Genomic DNA, 23,747 nt, shown 5'->3' with positions numbered 1-23,747 from the left:
GTAATGCTTGAAATAAGCTACTTAACTCAAAGTAGCTAATCCAATTGTAGGCCTTAGTCAGTTAATATCTCCCATTAATTTTTGAAAGTCATTAAGAGTTTACAACTGATCTCTATGGATCTATATCTTTTGTGGTTGAATTTTTTGTTCAGTTATTTTATAGCCTAAGTAGGTAACTGAATCTCTTCTTTGTATTTTTTCTACAGCAATCTGTAATCCCTAGCACGGCAGATTTCTTTGTGTTTCCTTAAACATTTTTTCTAAAGTATCAGCCAACAAAATATCATCTATGTAATGGTAAATGATAGATTGAGGAAACTGCCTACAAATTATTATTTCTAATGGTTGTTGCACAAAATATTGGCATAAAATTGGGCTATTCAACATTCCTTGTGGAAGTACCTTCCAATGGTATCTCTTCATTGGACCATGACTGTTAAAAATAGGTATGGAGAAAGCAAATCTTTCCCTATCCTTCTTATGCAAAGGTATCATGGAAAAAAAAACTTTTAAGTCAATTACTATTATAGGCCATGTCCTAGGTAACAAAGAAGGTAAAGGAATTCCAGGCTGTAAAGGACCCACTGGATGAATTACTCTATGCACTGCTCTTAAATCCATTACCATCCTCCATTTTCCTGATTTCTTTTTTACAACAGACATAGGGGAATTCCAAGGGCTGGTAGACTCTTCCATATGCTGAATCTCCAGCTGCTCTTGTACCAAATGGTGAAGAGCCTGCACTTTTTCTTTTGTTATGGGCCACCACTCTTGTCACACAGGTCTGTTTGAAATCCATCTTAGGGGCAAGGCTGTTGGCCATCAGCAGTGGCCCTCTTATAAATTTGGATACTCAATACCTGAAAAGTTCTGAGTTTGGACAATGGGCATAGCTTGTGGTTGTTCCTGATTACTCATATTAATATCTTCCCCAGAAACATGTACCATTTCACCCCTAGCTTTATCATTGTTTGTTTCTGTAATTGCAGGAATTTAATCTGAGGACCCCATTGTTGTAAGAGATCCCTTCCCCAAAGACGCCATACAGCGTCTCAGCTTCCCTGTCTGCCCTTCTAGTCCCACACAGTTAATCCACTGTATGCTTCGTTTTATTTGAGATAATTTACCAATTCCTAGAATTTCTGTATAAACCTTCTGGAGTTGCCAATCTTGATTCCAATGCCTGTTGGAGAGAACCCTGATGTCGGCGTCAGTGTCTACCAGACCTTCTATTTGAACACCATTCATTGATATCATTAATTTAGGTCTCTGATCACTAACCATTATTTGCCAGAACACATGTTTTCCAGTACTCCCAAATGCACCTGTTGTTTCTACTGGAGTGGCTTTGCCCTTGCTGTAAGGAAACAGCAACAGCTGAGCAATCTATCCCCTGCATTAATTTGCATCTCCTGCTTTACACATGCCATAATTTTGATTCCCTACTTACAATCCCCATCTATAATACCGGGATGCACAGTAAGACCTTGAAAGGGCAATCCACCTCTTCCCAGAATTATACCACTGTCCTTGAAGGCAAAGAACCATAAACATGAGTGCTTATTTTGTAACATTCAACCTGTGGAGATAGTGTAAGAGACATATCTGAGGCCAGATCCAAGGCAACGCTGCCTTCAATAGCATGCATTAGGTCATTGATACCTAATCCTCATTTTTCTTCAAGTCCCGCTACTCCTGGACTAGCCAGGGAAATCTGGCTTATATTATTGGCATGGCCCCAAGCCAATGGGCCCCTCCTGCCATTTCCTGGTGGCAAGGTATTACCTTGAACATCTCTTCTAGATTGACAATCCCTAGACCAATGTTTTCCTTTCCCACAGTGGCTATAGTGCCCTGGAAGTCTTGGCATCTCATTACCATCATGGCCAGAAGCTACGTGCTCTCTCCTATGAGCAATATTTTCTTCTGGGTTATTGCGCTGGTTACTTTGAGGTCTAGAACTTTTACCTCTACAGTTCCTTGGCACATGGCCAATTTTACCACAGTTAAAGCACTGGGTGTTATGATATCTGAGACTTCTGGTTATAGCTTGTCCTATAATATTGTTCTGATGCTCCTGAGAATTAATATTAACTGTCTCTCTTACTCATTCATCTAATGGAGCTCCTCTTTCCTTTAATGGTCTAATTGCACCTTTGCACTTAGTATTTGCATTCTCATATGCCATGACCAGTTTCAGTGCCTGTTTGGTCTCAGAATCTGGTATGGCTCATCTGGAGCTGTAACCAATCTCTCAAAAAAATTTCTGTGAAGGTTTCCCCAGACCCTTGAAATATTTTAGTAAATGGAATGGTTGTCTCACCAGGTTCCTCCACCATGTCCCAAGCTTTTAATGATGCAACATGACATTGTTCAATTGCTCTGTCTTCAGACTTGATTTGTTCTCTTAAGTCAGCATATCTCCTTTCACCAATCAATTGATCTTTATCAACATTTATCTCCCTTGTCATTTTCTTGTTCTGTTCTCACAGCCTCACTTTGTCACCATGACAACCATTGTGATTGTTGTGCTGCTTCTAATACCGCTGAAACCAAACTTTTCCAGTCTTGAGGGAAAATAACCTGCTCTTTCTTTCTTTCTTTCTTTCTTTCTTTCTTTCTTTCTTTCTTTCTTTCTTTCTTTCTTCCTCCTCCTCCTCCTTTATTTCTTTTAATGTCATAGGCATGGTGGCACCCACCTTTAATCCCAGCACTGGGAGTCGGAGGCAGGCAGATCTTTCTGAGTTTGGGGCCAGCCTGGTCTACAGAGCAAGTCCAGGACAGTTAACGCTACACTGAGAAATCTGTCTCAAAAAATGGGGGGGGGGGGGAGAAAGAAGGAGGAGAAGGAAGAGGAGGAGGAGTAGGAGTAAGGAGAAAAGAAAAGGTCTTGGCCTACTGCTTTTGGCAGGCAGGAAAGAGGTGCAGGGCTCAAATTCCCCTGCTGTCCCTATTCACCTCTTCAGGAACAGGCCTGTGCCTTGCCTGGATGCCTTCCATACTGCAGTCTGCGTTGTTATCTGAAGCTGGGTAGAGCAGACCATGGTTGGTACAAAGGTTGGCTGCTGCCTGGGTCTTCCCTTCGCCATCACTGCCAACAGCTTTGTTGTGGCCCCTGGCTCAGATGCTAGTTTGTGGTCCAGGGACTGCCTGTTTCTCTGGATTTTGCACGTGTGCCACCTGGCGGTATGTACTCTTACCACCATAGCTACAGGGAGGAAAAGAAACAGAGCTAGTTTGGAACTTAGTGTGTAGCCCAGGCTGGCCTTGATCTCGCAGCAATCCTCCCACCTGAGCCACTGTCCCTGCCTCTTTATTGCTTTTTAAATCAAATATTTAAGTGGACATGTTATGGTGTATCTATGCTGTGTATTCCCAGTACCTCTGCTGACCATGAGTGGACTCTGCGGTTTAGGAAGTGGAGAAAGGCATACCACTAAGAACTTGCGAATATGCATTTTTACTCAACTATATATTTTGTGTGTATTTTGCCTGAATGTGTGTGTGCACTTAATTACTTGCATACACTCCCACAGACGCCAGAAGAGGGTGTCACATTCCTTGGATTACAGCTACTTGGAAGCCATGATGTGGATTTTAGGAACTGAACCAAGGTCTTCTGTAACAGCAGCCAGTGTTCTTAACTACTATCTCTCCATCCCTGGTTTTATTATACAATTTATTTTGTAGGACTCTTTTCTTTTTGGTTTTTTGAAACAGAGTTTCTCTGTATAACCTTAACTGCTCTGGACTCACTCTGTAGACCAGGCTGGCCTTGAACTCACAACAATCCCCCTCTTTCTCCTTGAGTGCTGAGATTAAAGGCTGGCACTACCACCACCTGGCTGTAGAAGTCTTTTTTTGTTTTTTTGAGACAGGGTTTCTCTGTGTAGCCTTGACTATCCTGGACTCACTTTGTAGACCAGGCTGGCCTTGAACTCACAGTGATCCACCTGCCTCTGCCTCCCAAGTGCTGGGATTAAGGGTTTCATCACCATGGCCCAGCTGTAGAAGTCTTTTTAATCTTATTTTTTCTTCAAAATTATCTTGAAGTGTATATTTTTTTCTGTATATAAAATGATGAAAGATGTCATAACACAACAAATGTTTTATTTGCTATATATAAATATATTATGTTATATATTATGTAATACATATGATCATTTCGAAATTACAAGAGACTCTACATGGACAATAGGAAAAGTATTAGTTGAATATAAATGGTCAACAACATTGACCATTTGATTGAACTCCAAGATTATATACTATTAAAAAAAATAAAAGTAGTTCTATCACTTCTGGGTTTGGGGACTGGAATTTCCTACATACTTAAGTAGACTTGATAGCTCATGGTTTGGTCAGGACAAGAACTGAAAAAGAGACATACTCTCCAACTCAATGTATGCAAGTCTTGCTAGAGTCCCACAAACATTAGGAATGTTTTCTGTACCTTTCCGAGAAGTAGTGACTTGAACAGAACTCCGGCACCATGTTTATTTTTGGAAGTTCTTAGTCACTGAGAACCACATGTCTTTTCTCTGATTCACAAATACTTCATTTTTACTATCAACATTAGAATAGATGACTGCCTGTTCTGTGACTGACTGACTTGCAGCCCAGAAATGATGGGGAAAGGAAATGGGAAATAATTCGGGGTCTCGGAATTCCCCTGGCTGCCTAATCTAGGGGTCTGTTATTTGTAAGTTTTTGAAATGTTTGCCCCGTGGAGTTCCCCTGGAGAGATCTGATTTCAATGGGCAAGACCGTCCAGCTGAAGGTAAATTAAATTGTAGACACCTCCACCCTCACCTCGTAGAAACCTACATTCCTAATCTCAGTTTGCAGGAAACTGAGGCAGGATGCTAATTCCTAGGTCAGCATTGGCCCTTTAGTAAAATCCTTTCTCAAACGAACAACTTTTTTAAAAGTGCAAAAACGAACCCAAAACAACCAAATAACAAAACCTAAACATCCAAATGTGGGAGGTAGCGGGAAAACACTGGAAAATCCCTTCCCTTCCTGCTAATGCTTTTGTAGCCCTTGTGTGTGGGAGAGGCGGCAAAGGGTGGGGAGTAGGGAGGCCGACAAGCCAGTGAGCAGTAAAGTTTTTAATATTTAAATTTACACTTTCACAATTCCATCAGATATATAATGCAGTTTAATCATACTCTCCCCTGTTCCCGTTAGCCCTCCCACTATGCCTTTCTCCAAACTATATACCTGCTCTTTACTTATCTTTTTGTTTACGGCTTGTGTTTAATTTGGGTCGCCTGAAAGAGCACCTTCTTTAAAAAAAAAAATACATAACTGCCTCTCCGCCTCAAAGGGTCTCAGGAAGCCACGTTTGCCGCAGTGCGTGTCTCTAGGACCCTGGCGGGGTGAGGCGGGAAAGCACCCGCCCGGATTTTTCCATAGGGTTTCCCGAGCCACGAGCAGCGGCTTTTAGTTGCCACCTTTAAAGATGCATGGCGAGATACGGTCTCGAAGCCCGAAACCGCAGGCCGGCAAGGAACGCACTTCCGCGAAAGCCCAGCTTTGCTCTGTCCCGGACAATGAGGCCCGGACGCTCGGCTTCAAAACCCCGAGCACGCAAGCGCGAGCGCAGGCGCAGGCGCGCGCGGCTAACTTCCACGCCCCCCCACGCTGTGAAGCGGGTCGTGCTGACGTCACCGTGCGTCCGCAACGTCCGGCCGGCCCCGAGGGCTTTCGTGAAGGCTGCGGACGAGCGGTCGGGCGCAGCGGCTTTCCCGGCGCGCTGGGGGCTCGAGTCCTCTGGCTCCGCGGTGAGTGCGGCTCCTTCGGCCTGGCGGGGTGAGCGAGCCGGCGCCCTGAAGCCAGTTCAGCCGGTGTTGTAAGAACGCCTGTGTTCTCAAGGCCGCTCGACCACCTCTCGCTTCCCCAGCCCTCGGGCTTGGACTCGTGTTAACAGTTTTGCTTTCTTTTCCTTTCGGTTTATTTATTTTTTGACTCAGCCCATCCTCCTGCCTCCTAGGTGCTGGGATTACTAGCGTGCACCACCTCACCTGTCTTGCAGAGTTTATGCAGAGTTTGAAGTTTAGCCTCCCTTTAATGTCTTTAAACCAAGGCAGTTGTGCGACGGGGAGATCACGGTTCTCATATAATTTCCTAATTGCATTCTGCAGTGTTGTGAGAAGTAATTCCGTGGTTTAACTGGGAAACATGTCTTTTCTGTTGCTTGTTTTTCCAACCAACCTGCCTCTCCCCTGCAGTGTGCATAGAGCTGAGTAGGTTGTTTGCTGAAGAGAAAACACCTGCACGCGTAGTGGTAGCCTTGTTCCAGGCCAGCGTTTTACAGGCAATTGTACTTTTTTGTTTTTGAGATGCTGTCTGTGGTGGTTGCCTTGGAATTATTAGTGAATGGTCGTCCTTAATGAGTTGCTTTAATGATACCTTTATCTAGGTTAATTTGGTTCTAGCTAGTTAACTGCTCTGGATGGCTGGAGCATCTCACTCCCTGCCGCGATCTTCCAAGTGTTGAGATTGAGATTGCAGGCATGCTTTGGGGATATATGTACATATGTATGTATTCATGTATATATGTGTGTATATATATGTATACATATTCTCCTGGTTAAACCCAGGGCAAATGCTTTTAACACAGAGCTAATCAGCAGCCCGGCAGACCATCCATCTTCCCATTATCTTTGGGTGTCTTGTGTCCAGGAAGTGCTGAATCAAAATAGCTGTAAATCAGAAAAAGGAGCCTGGTAGTAGTGTGGTCCTAGCACTTGGGAGGCCGAGGTCGGAGAATTCCAAAAAGTTTGAAAACCAGCTTGAGTTACATGGACTTTCTAGCCAGTCTAGACTACAGAATGAGACCCTTCAAAAAATAAAACTGCTCAAGAAACACGGTACATTTTGTCTAACAGTAAACAAACAGAAAGTAAAATGAACAAACATGAAATCGGGAGCCATTTGTTTTCCTTGATGGAAATGACCATTTGTCGTCAAAGTTTTACTTTTTTTGTTTTTGTTTTTGTTTGTTTTTGAGACAGGGTTTCTCTGTGTAGCCTTGGCTGTCCTAGTCTTGCTTTGTAGACCAGGCTGGCCTCGAACTTACAGTGATCCGCCCGCCTCTGCCTCTGCTGGGATTAAAGGCGTGCGCCACCATGCCTGGCCCAAAGTTTTTTTTTTTTTGATTTTTCGAGACAGGGTTTCTCTGTGTAGCCTTGGCTGACCTGGACTCACTTTGTAGACCAGGCTGGCCTCGAACTCACAGCGATCCGCCTGCCTCTGCCTCCCGAGTGCTGGGATTAAAGGCGTGCGCCACCACGCCCAGCTCTGGCCCAAAGTTTTACTTTTTAAACTATGCAATGCTGTGCATTTAAAGACAAGCATCATTAGTGCTCTGGGAAGTGTTTGTAAGTGTGTATTTTGAATTAGACCTTTTCAAAGTTGGATGAGGAGCTGCTGTAGTTAAAATTATTATCTAGAATATGCCAGTTTTGGACATGAGTGAATAAATTGAAGAGGCCATCACTGATGTGCAATTAGTTTTCTAAACTATCATTTTTTTTTCTTTCAGATTCACAGCCCTTAAGAGTCTTCATTTCCTCATATGTTTCCCTAGAAATAAACCCAGTTATGGAAATCTAAACATTTGTATAAAACGATGCTGTTTGAATTCTGTGGAGTATGCTTTTGTATATGAATAATTATATAAAACATTGAATTTTCAAAAAGAAGGCTAATACGGTGCATTGTGTAACAGAAATGCTGTAATAAGACAGGCTTGTTAGGTATTTGTGATAACAGAAGAAAGGTGTGTCTTGATAAATTGATTCATCCTTGATTATAGCATACTTGTAGTGCAGTGAGCCTGAAAGTAGGTGGCTCTTTATAGAATGCAGTCTAGTTAAGTTTATGTACAACGTACTGTCTTGTGACTAGATGCATTATAATGATAGGCACAGACAGGCAGTGTTGTACAAAGTTTGACAAAGAGAGAATAACAGCTTAAGCATTAAGTGAAGCTCACGTACCACACACACTGTAGTCTTACTAACACTGTGTGCTGACTTCCCCAGAACCCCAGAACCCACTGTAGAGCTACTGTGATGATGGGCTGTATATGACATGAACCTTAGGAAACAGGATGAGACGGAGAGTGTAGTTACTTTTATTTGGTAGAAAAAGGAATAGTTTAGATGTCATAATCTTGTAAGGGAAAAAAGCCTATATATAATTTTTCCGACATAGTCAGCAGTTGGCCTAGTGTCTAGACTTTATAACTGGTAATGAAAAGTAAGTTATAGGTAACTAGCTCTTGGGTTACCCAGAGGAAGAGTTCGTGTGATCCCAGAGTCCTGAGTAGTGTGGGAGCTTGGATTTGGCCTACGTGAGTGAGCTCATAAATCCAGTCAGAATACAGCGAACTCTACCCAGGTAGATGTCAGCTGGCCTGTTCCTATGTGCAGCAGAGCTCTTCCTGTGAGGTGCCGAGAAGCTTCCCGTGGCGTGTAAGCTGTCAGAAATACTGTTACTTCTTGTGCACAAAACCGTCTCCAGGCTTGTCCAGGCTGCCTTCCCCCAACCTAACAGTGTCATGGAGGCTGGCACAGTCTCCTCATACCAGACAAAGGAGAGCAAAGAAAAAATGACGTACGACTTCTCGTGTGAACTCTACAGAATGTCCACCTACTCCACCTTCCCCGCTGGAGTTCCTGTCTCAGAAAGGAGCCTGGCTCGCGCTGGCTTTTATTACACGGGCGTCAACGATAAGGTCAAGTGCTTCTGCTGTGGCCTGATGCTGGACAACTGGAAACAAGGAGACAGTCCCGTTGACAAGCACAGAAAGCTGTACCCCAGCTGCAGCTTTGTGCAGACCCTGCTCTCAGCTAGTCTGCAGGCTCCACCTAAGAGCACACCCCCCACGAGAAACACGTTCGCACGCTCACTGCCTTCTCCTCAACAAGGTGCCGTCCACTCCAGCCTGTCGTCAGCGCCTCTTAACTGTGCAGCCGAGGAAGACTTCTCCTCGAGGACGAGCCCCTGCAGCTACGCCATGAGTACTGAGGAGGCCAGATTGCTAACGTACAGCATGTGGCCCTTAAGCTTTCTGTCACCAGCAGAGCTGGCCAGAGCTGGCTTATATTACGTAGGGCCTGGAGACATGGTGGCCTGTTTTGCCTGTGGTGGGAGACTGAGCGACTGGGAACCGAAGGACGATGCCATGTCAGAGCACCGGAGACATTTCCCTGACTGTCCGTTTCTGGAAAATTCTTCAGAAACACAGAGGTTGAGTATATCGAATCTGAGTATGCAGACACACTCTGCTCGAATGCGGACGTTTGTGTACTGGCCGTCTGGTGTTCCTGTACAGCCTGAGCAACTTGCGAGTGCTGGATTTTACTACGCAGGTAAGAAGTGGACAGAAGTCGAGTCTCATCTCGTTGGCTCATGGGAATATACACGCAGTCAGTATCTGCTCTTTTTTCTTGTGCAGATTGCAACGATCATGTCAAATGCTTTTGCTGTGATGGTGGCTTGAGGTGTTGGGAATCTGGAGATGACCCCTGGGTAGAGCATGCCAAATGGTTTCCAAGGTAACTGGTTCTTGTTTGTTTCTTTCCGAACTAGGGTGTCTCTGTGTAGCCCTGGCTGTCCTGAACTCATTCCGTAGACCAGGCTGCCCTTGAATTTGGAGATCCATCTGCCTCTGCCTCCTAAGTGCTTAGATTAAAGGTGTGCGCCACCACTGTCTGCCTTGGTAAATGGTTCATAAAAGCTTGGAAAACTGAGTATTTTTTGTGGTACGGAGGATTGAGCCCAGGGCCTCACATCTGGTAGGCAAGTGCTTTTGCCTACATTTCTAAGTCTTAATTTTAATTATTGCGTAGAATTTTAAATTCAGGGGCACCTTTGCTAGTGAAAAAGAATAGGAAAGTCTGTATTTGAAGCTGATAGCCTATGTGAATTTGGACCTTATTTGTAAAATGAGTGGACTGTGGTAGATGTTTTTCTTCATTGTGATAAAATACACATAAAAGTTACCGATTTAACTATCTAAAGTGTATTTTTTTTTCCAACACAGGGTCTCTCTCTGTAGCCTTGGCTGCTAAAGTGTATTCTTCTGTAGCATAGAGTATATATGTATTGTTTTATAGTCATCTCCGGAGCCTTTTGATCTTCTCAGACTGAAACTGTCTCCCACACCCTGGCACCCCCTCCTACTTGCTATGTCTGAACTTTTCTACTCTAGGTATCACGTGTAAGTGGAATCATACAATAAAGGAAGGTTGGATCTGTGTGTGCCTTCCCTGATAATGAATCTGCTAGGCTCCTTGAACTATAGGGACCTTTGGTCACTTTTGTATGACATGAGGAACAGGAATTTTGAAATTACAATATTTATAATGGATCAACCCATTGTTGAAATTGTTAGTAATTTAAAGTTATGTGATGGGGCAAGTAGTGCAGCCATGCCCACGTGCCTTTAGTCTCAGCACTTTGGAGGCAGAGCATGTAGTCCCTGAGCAAAGGCCTGCCTCTGCTATAGCAAGTTCAGCTCAGCTAGGGTCGCATAGTGAGACCCCCACCCCAAATGTCATGAATAGTAATATCAAAATAAAATTTTGGGCTGGGTGTGGTGTCGCACACCTTTAATCCCAGCACTTGTGAGGCAGAGGCTGGCGGATCACTGTGGGTTCGAGGCCAGCCTGGTCTATAAAATGAGTCCAGGACAGCCAAGGCTACACAGAGAAACCTTGTGTCAGAAAAAACAAAAACATAAAATAAAAAATAAAAAAAACAAAATGAATTTTTGTATGCCAGGCCCAGTGTAATTTAACATTTCAGTAGTCTGATATAAATTCAAAACCAACTTGGATTCCTTAGACCAGTCTCAAAAACCAAAAAGGGAAAGAGAGACTTTGACTCTTCTTTGTTCTGAAAACTCATATATTTGGTTTTCAGAAAAGTGTTGATTATGGCCAGGTGTGGTGGTACATTCTAGCACTTGGGAGGCTGGAGCAGGAGTAGTCAAAGTCAGTGTTAGCTTGGGCTACAGTGTGACCCAGGCCAACTCAGCTGGGTGGCAAGGCCCTGTCAGAAAACAGTTATTAGGCAGAAAAAAACTACTTAGAATTTGCTAGTGGAGGTCAGTGTACTAGCCCTGGCTGTCCTGGACTCACTGTGTAGACCAGGCTGGCCTCGAACTCACAGAAATCCGACTGCCTCTGCCTCCCGAGTGCTGGGATTAAAGGCGTGTGCCACCACGCCCAGCTCTGCAGCACTTGCTCTTAAGCAGTGAGCCTCCCCAGCCTTCCTTGCAGGCTGCTTATCTGAGAACATCTGAGATAAGAAGGACGAAGGAGCTTTCCTTACTTACATTTACAGATATGCTTCATCTTTAGTTTATTTTTGCAAGTAGCAAGAGCATAGGTCAAGGTCTTTTGGTTTTAAAAGAAGATTTGCATATGGACATCTAGTTGTTTAGATTTGCATATGGACATCTAGTTGTTTAGATTTGCATATGGACATCTAGTTGTTTAGATTTGCATATGGACATCTAGTTGTTTAGATTTGCACATGGACATCTAGTTGTTTAGATTTGCACATGGACATCTAGTTGTTGAGCATTTGTTTGAAAAGGAATAGAATGGGAGTGGGCGTTATATGACTCCTTCCTTCAAGGAGTCTAGGTAGCTTAAATATCTGAGAAACATTGTTATAAAATGTGGAGAAATACTTGATGATATGTTTCTTGGAGGGAATGTGGGGTATTGTATTCCAGGATCAGAGAGTGAACTCTGGAGCAGGATTGGCAGTTACTATATTATGAACAGTAAAAATTTAATTGATAATGAGTAATAGATTTTTCTGTTTGTTTGTTTTTGGTTTTTTGAGACAGGGTTTCTCTGTGTAGCCTTGGCTGTCCTGGAACTCTTTGTAAACCAGGCTGGCTGTGAGCTCACAGAGATCCGCCTGCCTCTGCCTCGCAAGGGCTGAGATTAAAGGCGTGCGCCACCACCACCCAGTGGAGTAATAATTTTTTTTTTAAAGATTTATTTATTATGTATACAGTATGCATCAGATCACATTATAGATGGTTATAAGCCACCATGTGGTTGCTGGGAATTGAACTCAGGACCTCCGGAAGAGCAGTCAGTGCTCTTAACCACTGAGCCATCTCTCCAGCCCGGAGTAATAATTTTTGAAGTAGTGTTAAAGCATGAAAAAAACAATGTCTGTAACATTGTTTTTCATATGCCAATATTTTCTCCTTTCTAGGCCCACAATTTCCCCCTGTTGTTGTTGTATCAGTGGACAGAGACAGAAAAATAATGGAATGTATCAACACAGTAAGACTGTGTGCTGCTGTGATTTTTGATATGAAATATTTTAAAATAGTTTTTGCTTCACACTTTAGGTGTGAGTTCTTGATACGGATGAAGGGGCAGAAGTTTGTTGATGAGATTCAAGCTAGCTGTCCTCACCTTCTTGAACAGGTAAACTGATTTCTTTTGTTTTGTTTTTCGAGACAGGGTTTCTCTGTGTAGCTTTGGCTGTCCTGGACTCGCTCAGTAGACCAGGCTGGCCTTGAATTTACAGCAGTCCACCTGCTTCTGCCTCCCTGAGTGTTGGGATTAGAGGCGTGTATATTTATGTATATTAATGCTTTATCTGCACGTACACCTACACTCCAGAAGAGAGCATTAGATCTCATTATAGATGGGTTTGAGCCACCATGTGGTTGCTGGAAATTGAACTCAGTGCTCTTAACTGCTTAGGTAAACGGATTTTTAAATTTTATATGAGAGCTGGGGTGGTGGTGCATTTAGTAAAATGCTTACTATGTAATATGAGGCTCTGAATTCAGATCTCTGCACCACAGAGAAAGCTGGGTGTGGTAGCCTGCATCGGTAACCCCAGGGTACTAGAGACACATGGGACCTCTCACTCACTGACTAGATAAATCATTCAGTGTGTTCAGGCTGAATGAGACTGAGACCCTGTCTTAAAAATATACCTGTGTCTGCCTTTGTCCTCCAGGTGGCTTCTAACCGTGTGAGCAGGTACATATACTGTCTCTATACAGAAGCAAAAATACAGCATTGAACTACGCTATGAAGTAATAATAATTACAGAAATCTAGAAGTGATATTTATATTTTATTAGTTCTGTTTACACAATTTTGGGGGCAAAATTGAAGCTATTAAGAAAGTTTTATATCACCTTTAAGCATTATAATTAATAAAAAATGTGCTTAGGAAGATGCACCTGAGGTCAGGGGTGTGGCTTAGGAGAGCTGGAGTTTCGGTCACAGTTATGTAGCCATAGTGACAGCAGCCTTGGTAGCTTCGCTGCTAGCTTGCTGTTCAGGGTTCTTTATAAATGGTGGTTTTTACTTTTACTTTTTTGAAAAATCTTATATCCTACCACTGTACAGGATTTAAAAAAAAAAAAAGGGATTAAAGAGATATCTTCATTGTCTCTTTAGTCTTTTCCAGAAACAAAACCAAACCAAACCAACCCCCCCAAGAAAAAAAACTCAACTTTACCCAAATAAGTACACTTTGCAAATGGAATGAGGAGACATTATTGTATGTTCCTGTTCTCTAACAGGAAGACACACTTGAATTTTAACTTGAATATAGATAAAAGCTATAGCTGTACGATAATTATGGTGAAACAAAATAAAGTATTGTTCATTTTAGAGTTTTGAGACAGGCTCTCATGTAGCTGAGGCTTGCCTGTGACTCCTGATCTCCCTAAGTACTGAAATTACAAGAGCATGCCATCATACCTGGAGTTTCCAAAAGGCTGTGTACGCTTACTTAAATGTTGCTGTTTGCATGGGTGTGGTGCTCACTCCAGTAACCCCAGTCCTTGGAAAGCTGAGGCAGGAAGCTATGTGTGAGTTCTCGGCCATCCTTAGCAACTGAGTGAGACCCTGTCTTGTTTAGCCCGTTTGAGATTTCTCATTTGCCTGTTATGTGTCCTCTTATTTCATAGCTGTTGTCCACTTCAGGCATCCCAGAAGAAGAAAACGCTGACCCTCCAAGTAAGTAGAAAGTATTTCAAATACAACTCCGGGTTTCGGTGAGAATGTTAGCAATGACAGTGTATTAGAGAAAGGGTGGTGGCACCTCTGAAGCCATCGGGGAACTTCAGGACACTGACTAGAAGTTTATGTTTCTACTAGGAATCATGACCTTTTAGAAGATGTAGGATATTTATTGGTCTTTCCAGTGCTGCCATTTTTGCATTATGTCCCGATTGCTAATCTGTACCCATTGCTTTGGTAATGACAAGAGGTCATGGAAAACTGCTGTATCACGTGTTATTTACCAGTAGCTGGCATTTGATACAGTTAAGGGTGCTTCTGGCAGTACCTTCTGCTCTGTCCCGGCTGGCCCTGACCTTGAGCCCCACTGAGCTTTCATCCTCAGCACACCCACTTTGGCTGGCTTCCCTGACACCACGCTTGGGTTTTTCCCTGTGTCTGTTTCTTTGCCATCTCCTCCTCCACATTCCTACATGCTAGAGTGCTAGGAGAAGTGTGCTTCGTGCTCAGGTCAGGTGGATGTTTAAATCCCAGAGGTGCTGGCATTTCTGCCTAAGCAGCTGGCTCAGAGAATATGCCAACTAGGTTTCCTCTGCGTCATCCTGATGTGTCCTTCTCTGACCTTCCCCAGCCACAGAACAGCTGGCCTGTGTCCTGGGTCGTCTGCTCTGCCTTCACAGCATGTCCTCCACCGCCAGCCTAGTCTATGCTGCCATGGTCGGTTCTGTAGTTGTTCCTGATGCCAGCTGACCTGCAGCCCATCTCTGCAGCCTTTCCAGTCACCTGTGGGCCAGCCCTCTGCTCAAGATCCTCCTAGAGTATTCTGGCACGTTTGTGGTGACTGCAGTCCCCTGCTTACCACCATCTTTATTTCTTGACCACGTCAAGCTTTTGTCCTGCTCTCACTGCTCTCTTTCAGTCATTGCCATTGCTTGCTTTATCATTTCAGTTTTAGGGTCTTCCTTTTTTAAGAATGTTATTTTCTGGAAGATGTGAAGGAATGTCTTGAGTGGATGTAACAACTATGAATAAAGTGCTGTTTAGCAAATCAGCTGGGCAGAAGGACAGGAAATGGAAGGCGGGACTTCCTGGAGGGGAGAAGAGCCAAGGATTGACAGTTGACAGAGGAGAGTTGACAGGACTGGAGGAGGAGAGAAGCCTCCGAGGATCAGATTGGCAAGTGCTTGGGATATATGTAGGTTATGAGATTTAGAGTAGTTTAGTTTAGTTTACAAGAAGATTAGTATCAGTTTAGATTCTGCCCGGCGTAGTGCTTGCAGCTTTAAAATATGTTTCAGTCTCTGTGTCAGTCATCGGCCTCTTAGGCCAAACGGATACATTTATTGTAACAGGTCAAGGCTCTGTTTTAATATTTCTTCAATTATACTTTTGAGCATGGTTGCTCTCTACACACTTTTAGGTGTTCATTGTGCCAGTTTCCAGCAGATGGCAGTAAAGTGTCCTGGATAGTACACTTATGCTACGCTGTGCTGTGCTGTAGGAGCTTACACTGACCGTCAGCAGACACAGGTTCCCTAAGTCTCCCAAGGGCTCCAGATTCCTTCTCTCACCACCTTATGTTTCTATCTTCATCACCTCTCTGTTCAGAATAACATTCCTTTTGATTTTTTTTTTTTTTTTTTTTTTTTGAGACAAGGTTTCTCTGTGTAGTCCTAGCTGTCCTGGACTCCCTTTGTAGACCAGGCTGGCCTCGAACTCACAGGGATCCTCCTGCCTCTGCCTCCCGAGTGCTGGGATTAAAGGCGTGCGCCACGCCTGGCTACTTTTGCTTATTTAACTGTGCTTTCATTACATCTTTGTTTCTATCTTTATTTTCTGTCTCTCTCACGTACCTGTTTAGATATTATTTATCATTCATCTCCATTGGTGTGAATCCAGCTCAAGTGCTTCATGCATGCTTGGCAAGAGCTCACTACCCTGTGCTAGGCCCTACCCCCACACGTAATCTCCTTATGGGGGTGGGGAGAATATACATGCATGCTTGGCAAGTTCTCTACCTAGGCCACACCCCTTTTAAAAAATTCAGTGTCTCTTTACTGTGCTAGCAAGCAAATGCTAAACAAGCGTTCTACTGTTGGAGCTGCACCCCTGTCTTATTCCTATTTCCTATTGTTGTTATTTTTTTCCTTTTTTAAAATTAACTTATTCATATTACATCTCAATGGTTATCCCATCCCTGGTATCCTCCCATTCCTCCCTCCCTCCCAATTTTTAAAAATTTTTGTTTTCTTTCTTTTTTGCGGGGGGAGGGTTAGTTTCAAGACAGGGTTTCTCTGTGTAACAGCTCTGGTTGTCCTGAAACTTGCTCTGTAGTCCAGGCTGGCTTCAAACTCACAGAGATCTGCCTGCCTCTGCCTCCCGAGTCCTGGGATTAAAGGCATGTGCCACTATGCTCACTCTCTTTTAAAAATTCATTTTTCATTTTAGTGTGTGTGTGAGAGAGAAAGACACACACGCACACACGCACACACACACACGCACACACGCACACACACACACACAGACATGGAGACAGAGAAAGTTAATTTAGGAGTCAGGCCTCCTGTGGATTTTAGGAATTGAACTTGAGTAGGCTTGTACAGCAGACACTTTTACCATGAGCCCTCTTGCCTGCCTGATTTTTGAGGGAAAATTACTTATTGTGTATGTGTGCATACACATGCCACAGTGTGTATGGAGGTAAGGGGATAACTTTGGGCACTGGAGAGATGTCTCAGCAGTTAGGAGTACTGGCTGCTCTTCCAGAGGACCCAGGTCAGTGCCCAGCACCTACATGGCAGCTCACAACTGTCTGGCTTCAGTTTCAGGAGAGCTTACACCCTCACACAGACACACATGCAGGCAAAACACCAGTGACATAAAAATAAGAGAAAGAAACAAAACAAAACAAAACAAAACAGAGGACAGCTTTTGGCATTGGTTTTCTTCTCCTACTTTATGGATCGTCTGAGTTCAACTTAGGCTGTCCAGCTTGGCAGCAATGCCTTTACCACTGAGCCATCCTACCTACACTGGTGGGATTGTTAACAATCAGAGTCCTAAGCCTATTGCCAAGAGATTATTTTTATTAAGTATGTCTTGGACGTATGCACTGTAGGAAGTAATTTTTTAGATGCATAGTACACTAATTGTTCAAAGTTAAAGTTTTTTTTTTTTTTTTGGTTTTTCGAAACAGGGTCTCTGTTTTAGCCTTGGCTGTCCTGGACTCGCTTTGTAGACCAGGCTGGCCTCGAACTCACAGCGACCCGCCTGCCTCTGCCTCCCAAGTGCTGGGATTAAAGGCATGTGCCACCATGCCCGGCTCAAAGTTCAAGTTTTATTGAACTTTATTTAATATGATGATACATATGGAACGCCTCCCCTTCTCAGGATATGAAAATAAAGGTGCCACACTCATTGTTTTTCATAGTTTAAATTTTTTGTTTGTTTTTGTTTTGTTGTTGTTGTTGACTTTTGAGAAAGGGTTTCTCTGTGTAGCCTTGGCTGTCCTGGATGCCCTTTGTAGACCAGGCTGGTCTCGAACTCACAGCGATCCACCTGCCTCTGCCTCCCAAGTGCTGGGATTAAAGGTGTGTGCCACCACCGCCCAGCTTAAATTTTTAAAAACTTCTTTACAGCTTTTCATATGACTACTGTATCTGCACGTACATCTGCAGGTTGGAAGAGGGCATCAATTCACATTACAGATGGTTGTGAGCCACTGTGTGGTTGCTGGGAATTCAACTCAGGACCTCTGGAGGAGCAGATGGTGCTCTTAACCTCTGAGCCATCTCTCCAGCCCCCATAGTTTTGTGGAGTTTAATATTAGCAAATTTGTTTACAAACAGTCGTGCATTTCGGACCTGGCGAAAGCCCAGAAGATGCGGTCATGATGAACACGCCTGTGGTGAAAGCGGCGTTGGACATGGGCTTCAGCAGGAGCCTGGTGAGACAGACAGTTCAGCGTCAGATCCTGGCCAGCGGGGAGAATTACAGGACCGTCAGCGACCTTGTGATCGGCCTGCTCGATGCTGAAGACGAGAGCAGAGAAGAGGAGAGGGAAAGACACACTGAAGAAATGGCATCAGGTATTGCAGTGCTGGAGGCTACAGGATTTCAGCGGCATGCTACCTGGCCGCAGCCTCGCTTTGCCTCGCCTCACACCCATAAACTGCTGCTAACATCCCTCTTTCCCCAGGCATTTCTAAACTGTCTTTTTGCCAAGCCCAGTTTGATCTGTAGCTAGTGCTGTCCTTGAACTATCCGGAGGTTCCTGCCCCACCTCCAAAGTGCTGAGATTATGTATGTATGCCGCTGCTAGGATTTGCAGGAAACTCTTTTCTTGAGCTATATTGATTGCATTTTTTTCTTTATACATAGCTAAACTTTAAGGGAAAAAAAATCGTGGTTCAAGGGTCTTGAGGGATGGCTCAGTGGTTAAGAGCTTCTGCAGCTCTTGCAAAGGGTCAGAGTGTGGTTCCTTTCTCCCATAGAGTCTGGAGTCTCACAACCACCTATAACTCCAGTTCGTGGGGGTTTGACACCCTCTTATGACCTTTGCATATACCTAGTGCACAGTCATACGTGTAAAAATAAATACATTTTAAAAAAAAACAAGATTTAAAAGATTCAGAGTGCCCCCCCCCCCTTTTCTTTTTGGCTTTTCAAGACATGGTTTCTCTGTGTAGCCTTGGCTGTCCTGGATTCGCTTTGTAGACCAGGCTAGCCTCGAATTTACAGGATCCACCTGCCTTTGCCTCCCAAGTGCTGGGATTAAAGGTGCGTGCCACCACGCCTGTCTCCCCGCCCACCCCACCCTCACCCCTTTTTTTTCCGAGACACGGTTTCTCTGTGTAGCCTTGGCTGTCCTAGACTCACTTTGTAGACCAGGCTGGTTTCAAACTCACAGAGATCCTGGGATTACAGGTGTGTGCCACGACACTCAGCAAGAATCTTTTTGAATAAAGTTCCTTCAAATCTAATAGGGTATTTTACCCAATAATCCTTGGAAGGTGATCATTATACCAAAAATTTAACTTAAGCTGACATCCTAGCCTGTGGTCCTTCGCCCAACTGAAGGGCAGTAGACAAATGATTTTGATATTTGTTTCGATTTTACTTTGTCTTAACCTCCCAGAACAAGTCTTCTGAGTAATTACATCTTCAACAAATATTACATATATCTAAATATGTAAACAGCAGAGGTAAATAATATGAAAGTGTTGATTCTCAAGGAAGACAGGATCAGAGAGCTCGCAGAGGGCCTGCAAGATGGCTTCCTGGGGAAAGGTGCTTGTGATCACCCTGACAGCCTTAGGGTAGGAGACAGCCGCCTCCTACAGCTTGTCCTTATGTGCTGTGGCTTCCTCCCCTACCAAGGAAAGAAATATTTATATGCCATGGCAGCTACTCACACACAGCACACACACACTCACTCAAACACTGATGCATACAAGTTATTTGCTGTGGCTTCCCCTCACCACTAAGGAAAGAAATGTTTTTTGTTTTTTTAAAAAAGGACTAGTTTAAGACAGCCTTATTGTATGAACATATAGCAAAAATACTTAAAATTCTAACTTCTGGATTGAGACATATTTATGTTTTAATTCTGGCCTTTTTTGGTTAGTAGGTAGGCAGCACAGTCAGAGGTTTCTTACCTCTGAAGTGAGATAATCTCTTATGAACAAGCTGGGTTCATTCTTTTTTCTCCCCCCACCCCACCCCCCAGATAGGGTTTCTCTGTGTAGCCTTGGCTGTCCTAGACTCACTTTGTAGATCAGACTGGCCTTGAACTCTCAGCGATCTGCCTGCCTCTGCTTCCCGAGTGCTGGGGTTAAATACATGCACCACCATGTCTGGCACTGTTTTTTGTTTTGTTTTTGTTTTTGTTTAATATTTTTATTTAATTTTAATTTATGTGCATTGGTGTGAGGGTATCAGATCTTGGAGTTACAGGCAGTTAGTTGTGAGCTGCCATGTGGGTGCTGGGAATTGAATCCGGGTCCTTTGGAAGAGCAGGCAGTGTTCTTAACCACTGAGCCATCTCTTAAGCCCTGGGTTTATTCTTTATGACAATATGTGTGCCTGTACTTACAACAAGTGATACACTACAGATAAAAATTACTTTTTAATTCCATGGTGGGGAACAGGAAAGAAAAAGAGGACACGTTTTGCTACTCTCTAAGGTTTGCTGCTTGTTGTCAACAATTTGAAGGGAGTCTGGGTCTGTCAGCGTACAGGTGTGAGTTGTATGAAACATCTGGGTTTAATTTGGAAGATTAAGATGGCAGCATTGATGTACAAACAAGTCATTTTCTTTCTTGAAGCTCAGTTCAGTGCCTAATTTGTGCATCAGGTTGGTTGGGTATAGTTGGGGGGAATTTGAAATTTAACAGAACTTTTTTCTTGTTTTTTTAAAATGCAGGTGATTTGGCATTAATTCGGAAGAATAGAATGGCCCTCTTTCAGCAGTTGACATGTGTCCTGCCTCTCCTGGATGATCTTCTTGAGGCCAGTGTAATCACTAAACAGGAGCATGATATTATCAGTCAGAAAACACAGGTACCCTTACAGGCCAGAGAGCTGATCGACACAGTTTTAGTCAAGGGAAATGCTGCAGCCAACATCTTCAAAAACTCTCTGAAGGAAATTGACTCCCCATTATATGAAAACTTATTTGGTGAGTTTGTTTGGAAAATTATTTAGATACTCATAGGTTTTTGTCATTTGTCTATTGAACAAGCAGAATAATCCAGCTAAAAAACTGTAATGTTAGCCAGGGGTGGAGGTGCACACCTTTAATCCCAGCACTTAGGAGGCAGAGGGAGGCGGATCAAGGCCAAGTTGGTCTATGAAGTGAGTCCAGGACAGCCAGGGCTGCACAGAGAAACCCTGTCTTAAAAAATAAAAAAAACAAAACCAAAAAACATTTTACCTATTTAAAAAAAAAAACCTGATGTATTTTATTGTCTAGATAGTATTCTTTGTAGTGTATAGCAAAAATCTATATAAAAATAGTAGGCTAAAAACGTTCTGTATTGCAGAAGTGATGCTTTTTGTATGCTTTCTTTCTCAGTGGAAAAGAATATGAAGTATATTCCAACAGAAGATGTTTCAGGTAAAATAGAGTTGGTACTTCAGCTTTGTTTCTGTGACATTGTAGCAGCTGAGTTTCACTAACTCTCCTGTTCTTAGGCTTGTCCTTGGAAGAACAGCTGCGGAGATTGCAAGAAGAACGAACTTGCAAAGTGTGTATGGACAGGGAGGTGTGCATTGTGTTCATCCCCTGTGGCCATCTGGTCGTCTGCCAGGAGTGCGCCCCCTCCCTGAGAAAGTGCCCCATCTGCAGAGGGACCATCAAGGGCACCGTGCGCACATTTCTCTCATAAGTGAATGTCGTAAAGCATTGTTGGACACCAGACATCGTCTGAACAAAGAATGAATTACTGAATCAACTAGTACATTTGTGTTCTGCTCTTCTTCAGAATTAATAATCTTGCTTTGTTAAAGGTGGTATTGTAAATTTAATCTTCATCTGTTCCAAGGGAAGGCCTGAACCGAGGAGCTAAGGGAGAGCCTGTGTGCCTCATTAGGAATACGGGATTTGGTGTTTGGGAAAGCTTCGGATTCGCCTGACACAGAACTCACAAATCCTGGCACCCGGTGGCCCTGGCGCTCGCTCGGCAGAGTTCACTGTGCCTCTTAGTGCTTTTCCCTTCTAGAAGATGAGGATTTTTCTGTTACTGGTAAATAGTATTTCCCGTTTGTGAGAAACATATTAATAAAGTTTTTTTTTAAGGCTTGCATCATTATAGTGTGTTTTCTACCCTGATTTAAAAGTAATTTTCATAAATCTTCATTGCATTAATTTGCTCTTTGGTTAAAAGAAATGGACTCTTGAAGCAAATTACTAAGACACGTTTCTAATAATGTGGTTTATGAGAATTCCTTTAGATGACAAGCTGTGTGTGCTTTGTAAATAAAGTATTGAGTGAAGACTTCATCAGTACCAACCAATTCTGATAAATACCCACGAGAGTTTACACAGCTTACTTGCCTGGTGTGTAGGTGTTGGGTGGGTAGGACAGGCAATGCTAAGTGCCTTTGTGGACCAAAAAGGATTTGAGATGTACTTAAAAGGAAAAAAGGCTGTGCATGATGGTGTTGGACACTGTCAGTCTCAGCAGAAGAGGGTGGATCTCTGCTGGTTGGTTTTTGACAACACAAATTTAGACATCTTGGAAGAGGAATCTGAGACAGCACTGGCTGTCCTGGATCTTGCTCTATAGTCAAGGCTGGCCTTGAACTCACAGAAATCCTCTTGCCTCTGCCTCTTGAGTGCTTGGGATTAAAGGCCTATGCCACCATGTCCAGTTGAAAAGAGGGAATCTTAACTGAGAAAATATATAAGATAGTTTGTAAGCATGTTTGTGGGACATTTTCTTGATTTCTGATTGATGTAGGAGGTCGCAGGCCATTGTAGGTGGTGCGACTCAGAACAGGTAGTCTTGGATAGGACGAGGAAGCAAGCTACCCGGGCGTGGTGGCGCACGCCTTTAATCCCAGTACTCAGGAGGCAGAGGCAGGTGGATCGCTGTGAGTTCGAGGCCAGCTTGGTCTACAAGTGAGTCCAGGACAGTCAAGGCTACACAGAGAGACCCTGTCTCGATAAAGCAAAACAAAAACAAACAAAAAACCTAAGCCGGCCACAGGCAGTAAGTCCTTAAACAGCATACCTCCATGACTTCTGTGTCAGCTCCTATTTGCAGGTTCCTGCCCCGTCTTCCCTCAGTGATGAGTGTAACCTGAGGGCCATAAACTGAAACTAGCCCTTTCTCCCCAAGTTGCTTTTGGTTATGATGTTGTATCATAGTAATAGAAACCCTAAGACAGCAAAGATCCTCCTATGCACAGTGAGTTCCTGAGTAGCCAGGGATAGTGAGACAAAACAAAGGCCTCCGTACTAGGGTTCCCTAGAGTAATAGAACTGATAGAATGGATTTCTCTATGTTTAGAAAGGGGCATTATTTAGAATGACTTACGGCTGTGGTCCACCTAATCCAACAGTGGCTGGCTAAGAATGGAAAGTCCAAGAATCTATTAGTTGCTCAGTTCATGAGGCTGGATGTGTCTCATCTGGTCTTCAGTAGATGCTGGAGTCCTTAAGAGGTAGGTAGGCGCTAATGCCAGTGAAGGATTGGACTTGATAGCAAGGTGAGAGCAAGCCAGCAGCTTCTTCCATGTCGTTTATAGAGACTTCCAACAGAAGGTGTAGCCCAGATTAGAGGTGGGTTTTCCCAGCTCAAAGGATCTGGATTAAAGGGGAGTCTTCTTAAAGATCCGCATTAGAGGCTGGGCGGTAGTGGCGCGCCTTTAATCCCAGCATGTGGGAGGCAGAGGCAGGTGGATTGCTGTGACTTCGAGGCCAGCCTGGTCTACACAGCGGGTTCCAGGACAGCCAGTGCTATAAGCAACTGAGCTGTTCTCGGGGCTGAGTTTTGATGGTGGGTTCTGATATGGTAACTGAGAAGGCAATTGTATTCAGAAATAAATCTTTAAAAGAGGTAATTGAGAAATGAGGTTGTCCAGGTGAGCTCTAGTTTAAGACAGCCAGTGAAAAGCCTGCCACCTGTAAGGCAAGGGGAGAGGCTTCAGGACACCAAAGCCCACAACACCTCAACTCAGGCTGTGGTCACAAGGACGGTGAGAATGAGTGTGA

General features: G+C 43.7%; 1 protein-coding gene across 2 annotated transcripts; it reads left to right on the top strand.

Annotated features, from left to right (window-relative positions):
- Positions 1–5,764: 5,764 nt before the first annotated feature.
- Positions 5,765–21,821, top strand: BIRC2 (baculoviral IAP repeat containing 2). 2 transcript variants are annotated; one of them, XM_084783118.1, is made up of 9 exons: positions 5,765–5,783; positions 7,547–9,380; positions 9,467–9,566; positions 12,392–12,470; positions 13,978–14,026; positions 17,878–18,117; positions 20,454–20,708; positions 21,105–21,146; positions 21,224–21,821. In XM_084783118.1, exons 2-9 carry the CDS (start codon positions 8,567–8,569, stop codon positions 21,415–21,417), a joined length of 1,773 nt encoding a protein of 590 aa, XP_084639244.1. In that variant the 5' UTR covers positions 5,765–5,783; positions 7,547–8,566; the 3' UTR covers positions 21,418–21,821. The 2 variants fall into 2 exon arrangements, with proteins under 2 accessions (XP_084639244.1, XP_084639243.1); XM_084783117.1 differs by lacking the exon at positions 5,765–5,783 and having other exon boundaries at positions 7,313–9,380.
- Positions 21,822–23,747: the final 1,926 nt, after the last annotated feature.

The sequence above is a fragment of the Acomys minous genome, assembly GCF_964271855.1.
Source record: "Acomys minous genome assembly, chromosome: 5".
In the NCBI taxonomy this organism is placed as follows: Eukaryota; Metazoa; Chordata; class Mammalia; order Rodentia; family Muridae; genus Acomys; species Acomys minous.
This window is presented reverse-complemented; position numbering and strand designations above follow the sequence as displayed.

Bases quoted from the DNA above. Each gene is read 5' to 3' on its own strand.
- BIRC2 (XM_084783118.1), top strand. From the start codon at position 8,567: ATGGAGGCTGGCACAGTCTCCTCATACCAGACAAAGGAGAGCAAAGAA. The intron at 9,567-12,391 runs GTAACTGGTTCT...TTCACACTTTAG, and splicing joins CATGCCAAATGGTTTCCAAG to GTGTGAGTTCTTGATACGGA. The intron at 20,709-21,104 runs GTGAGTTTGTTT...TTTCTTTCTCAG, and splicing joins ATTATATGAAAACTTATTTG to TGGAAAAGAATATGAAGTAT.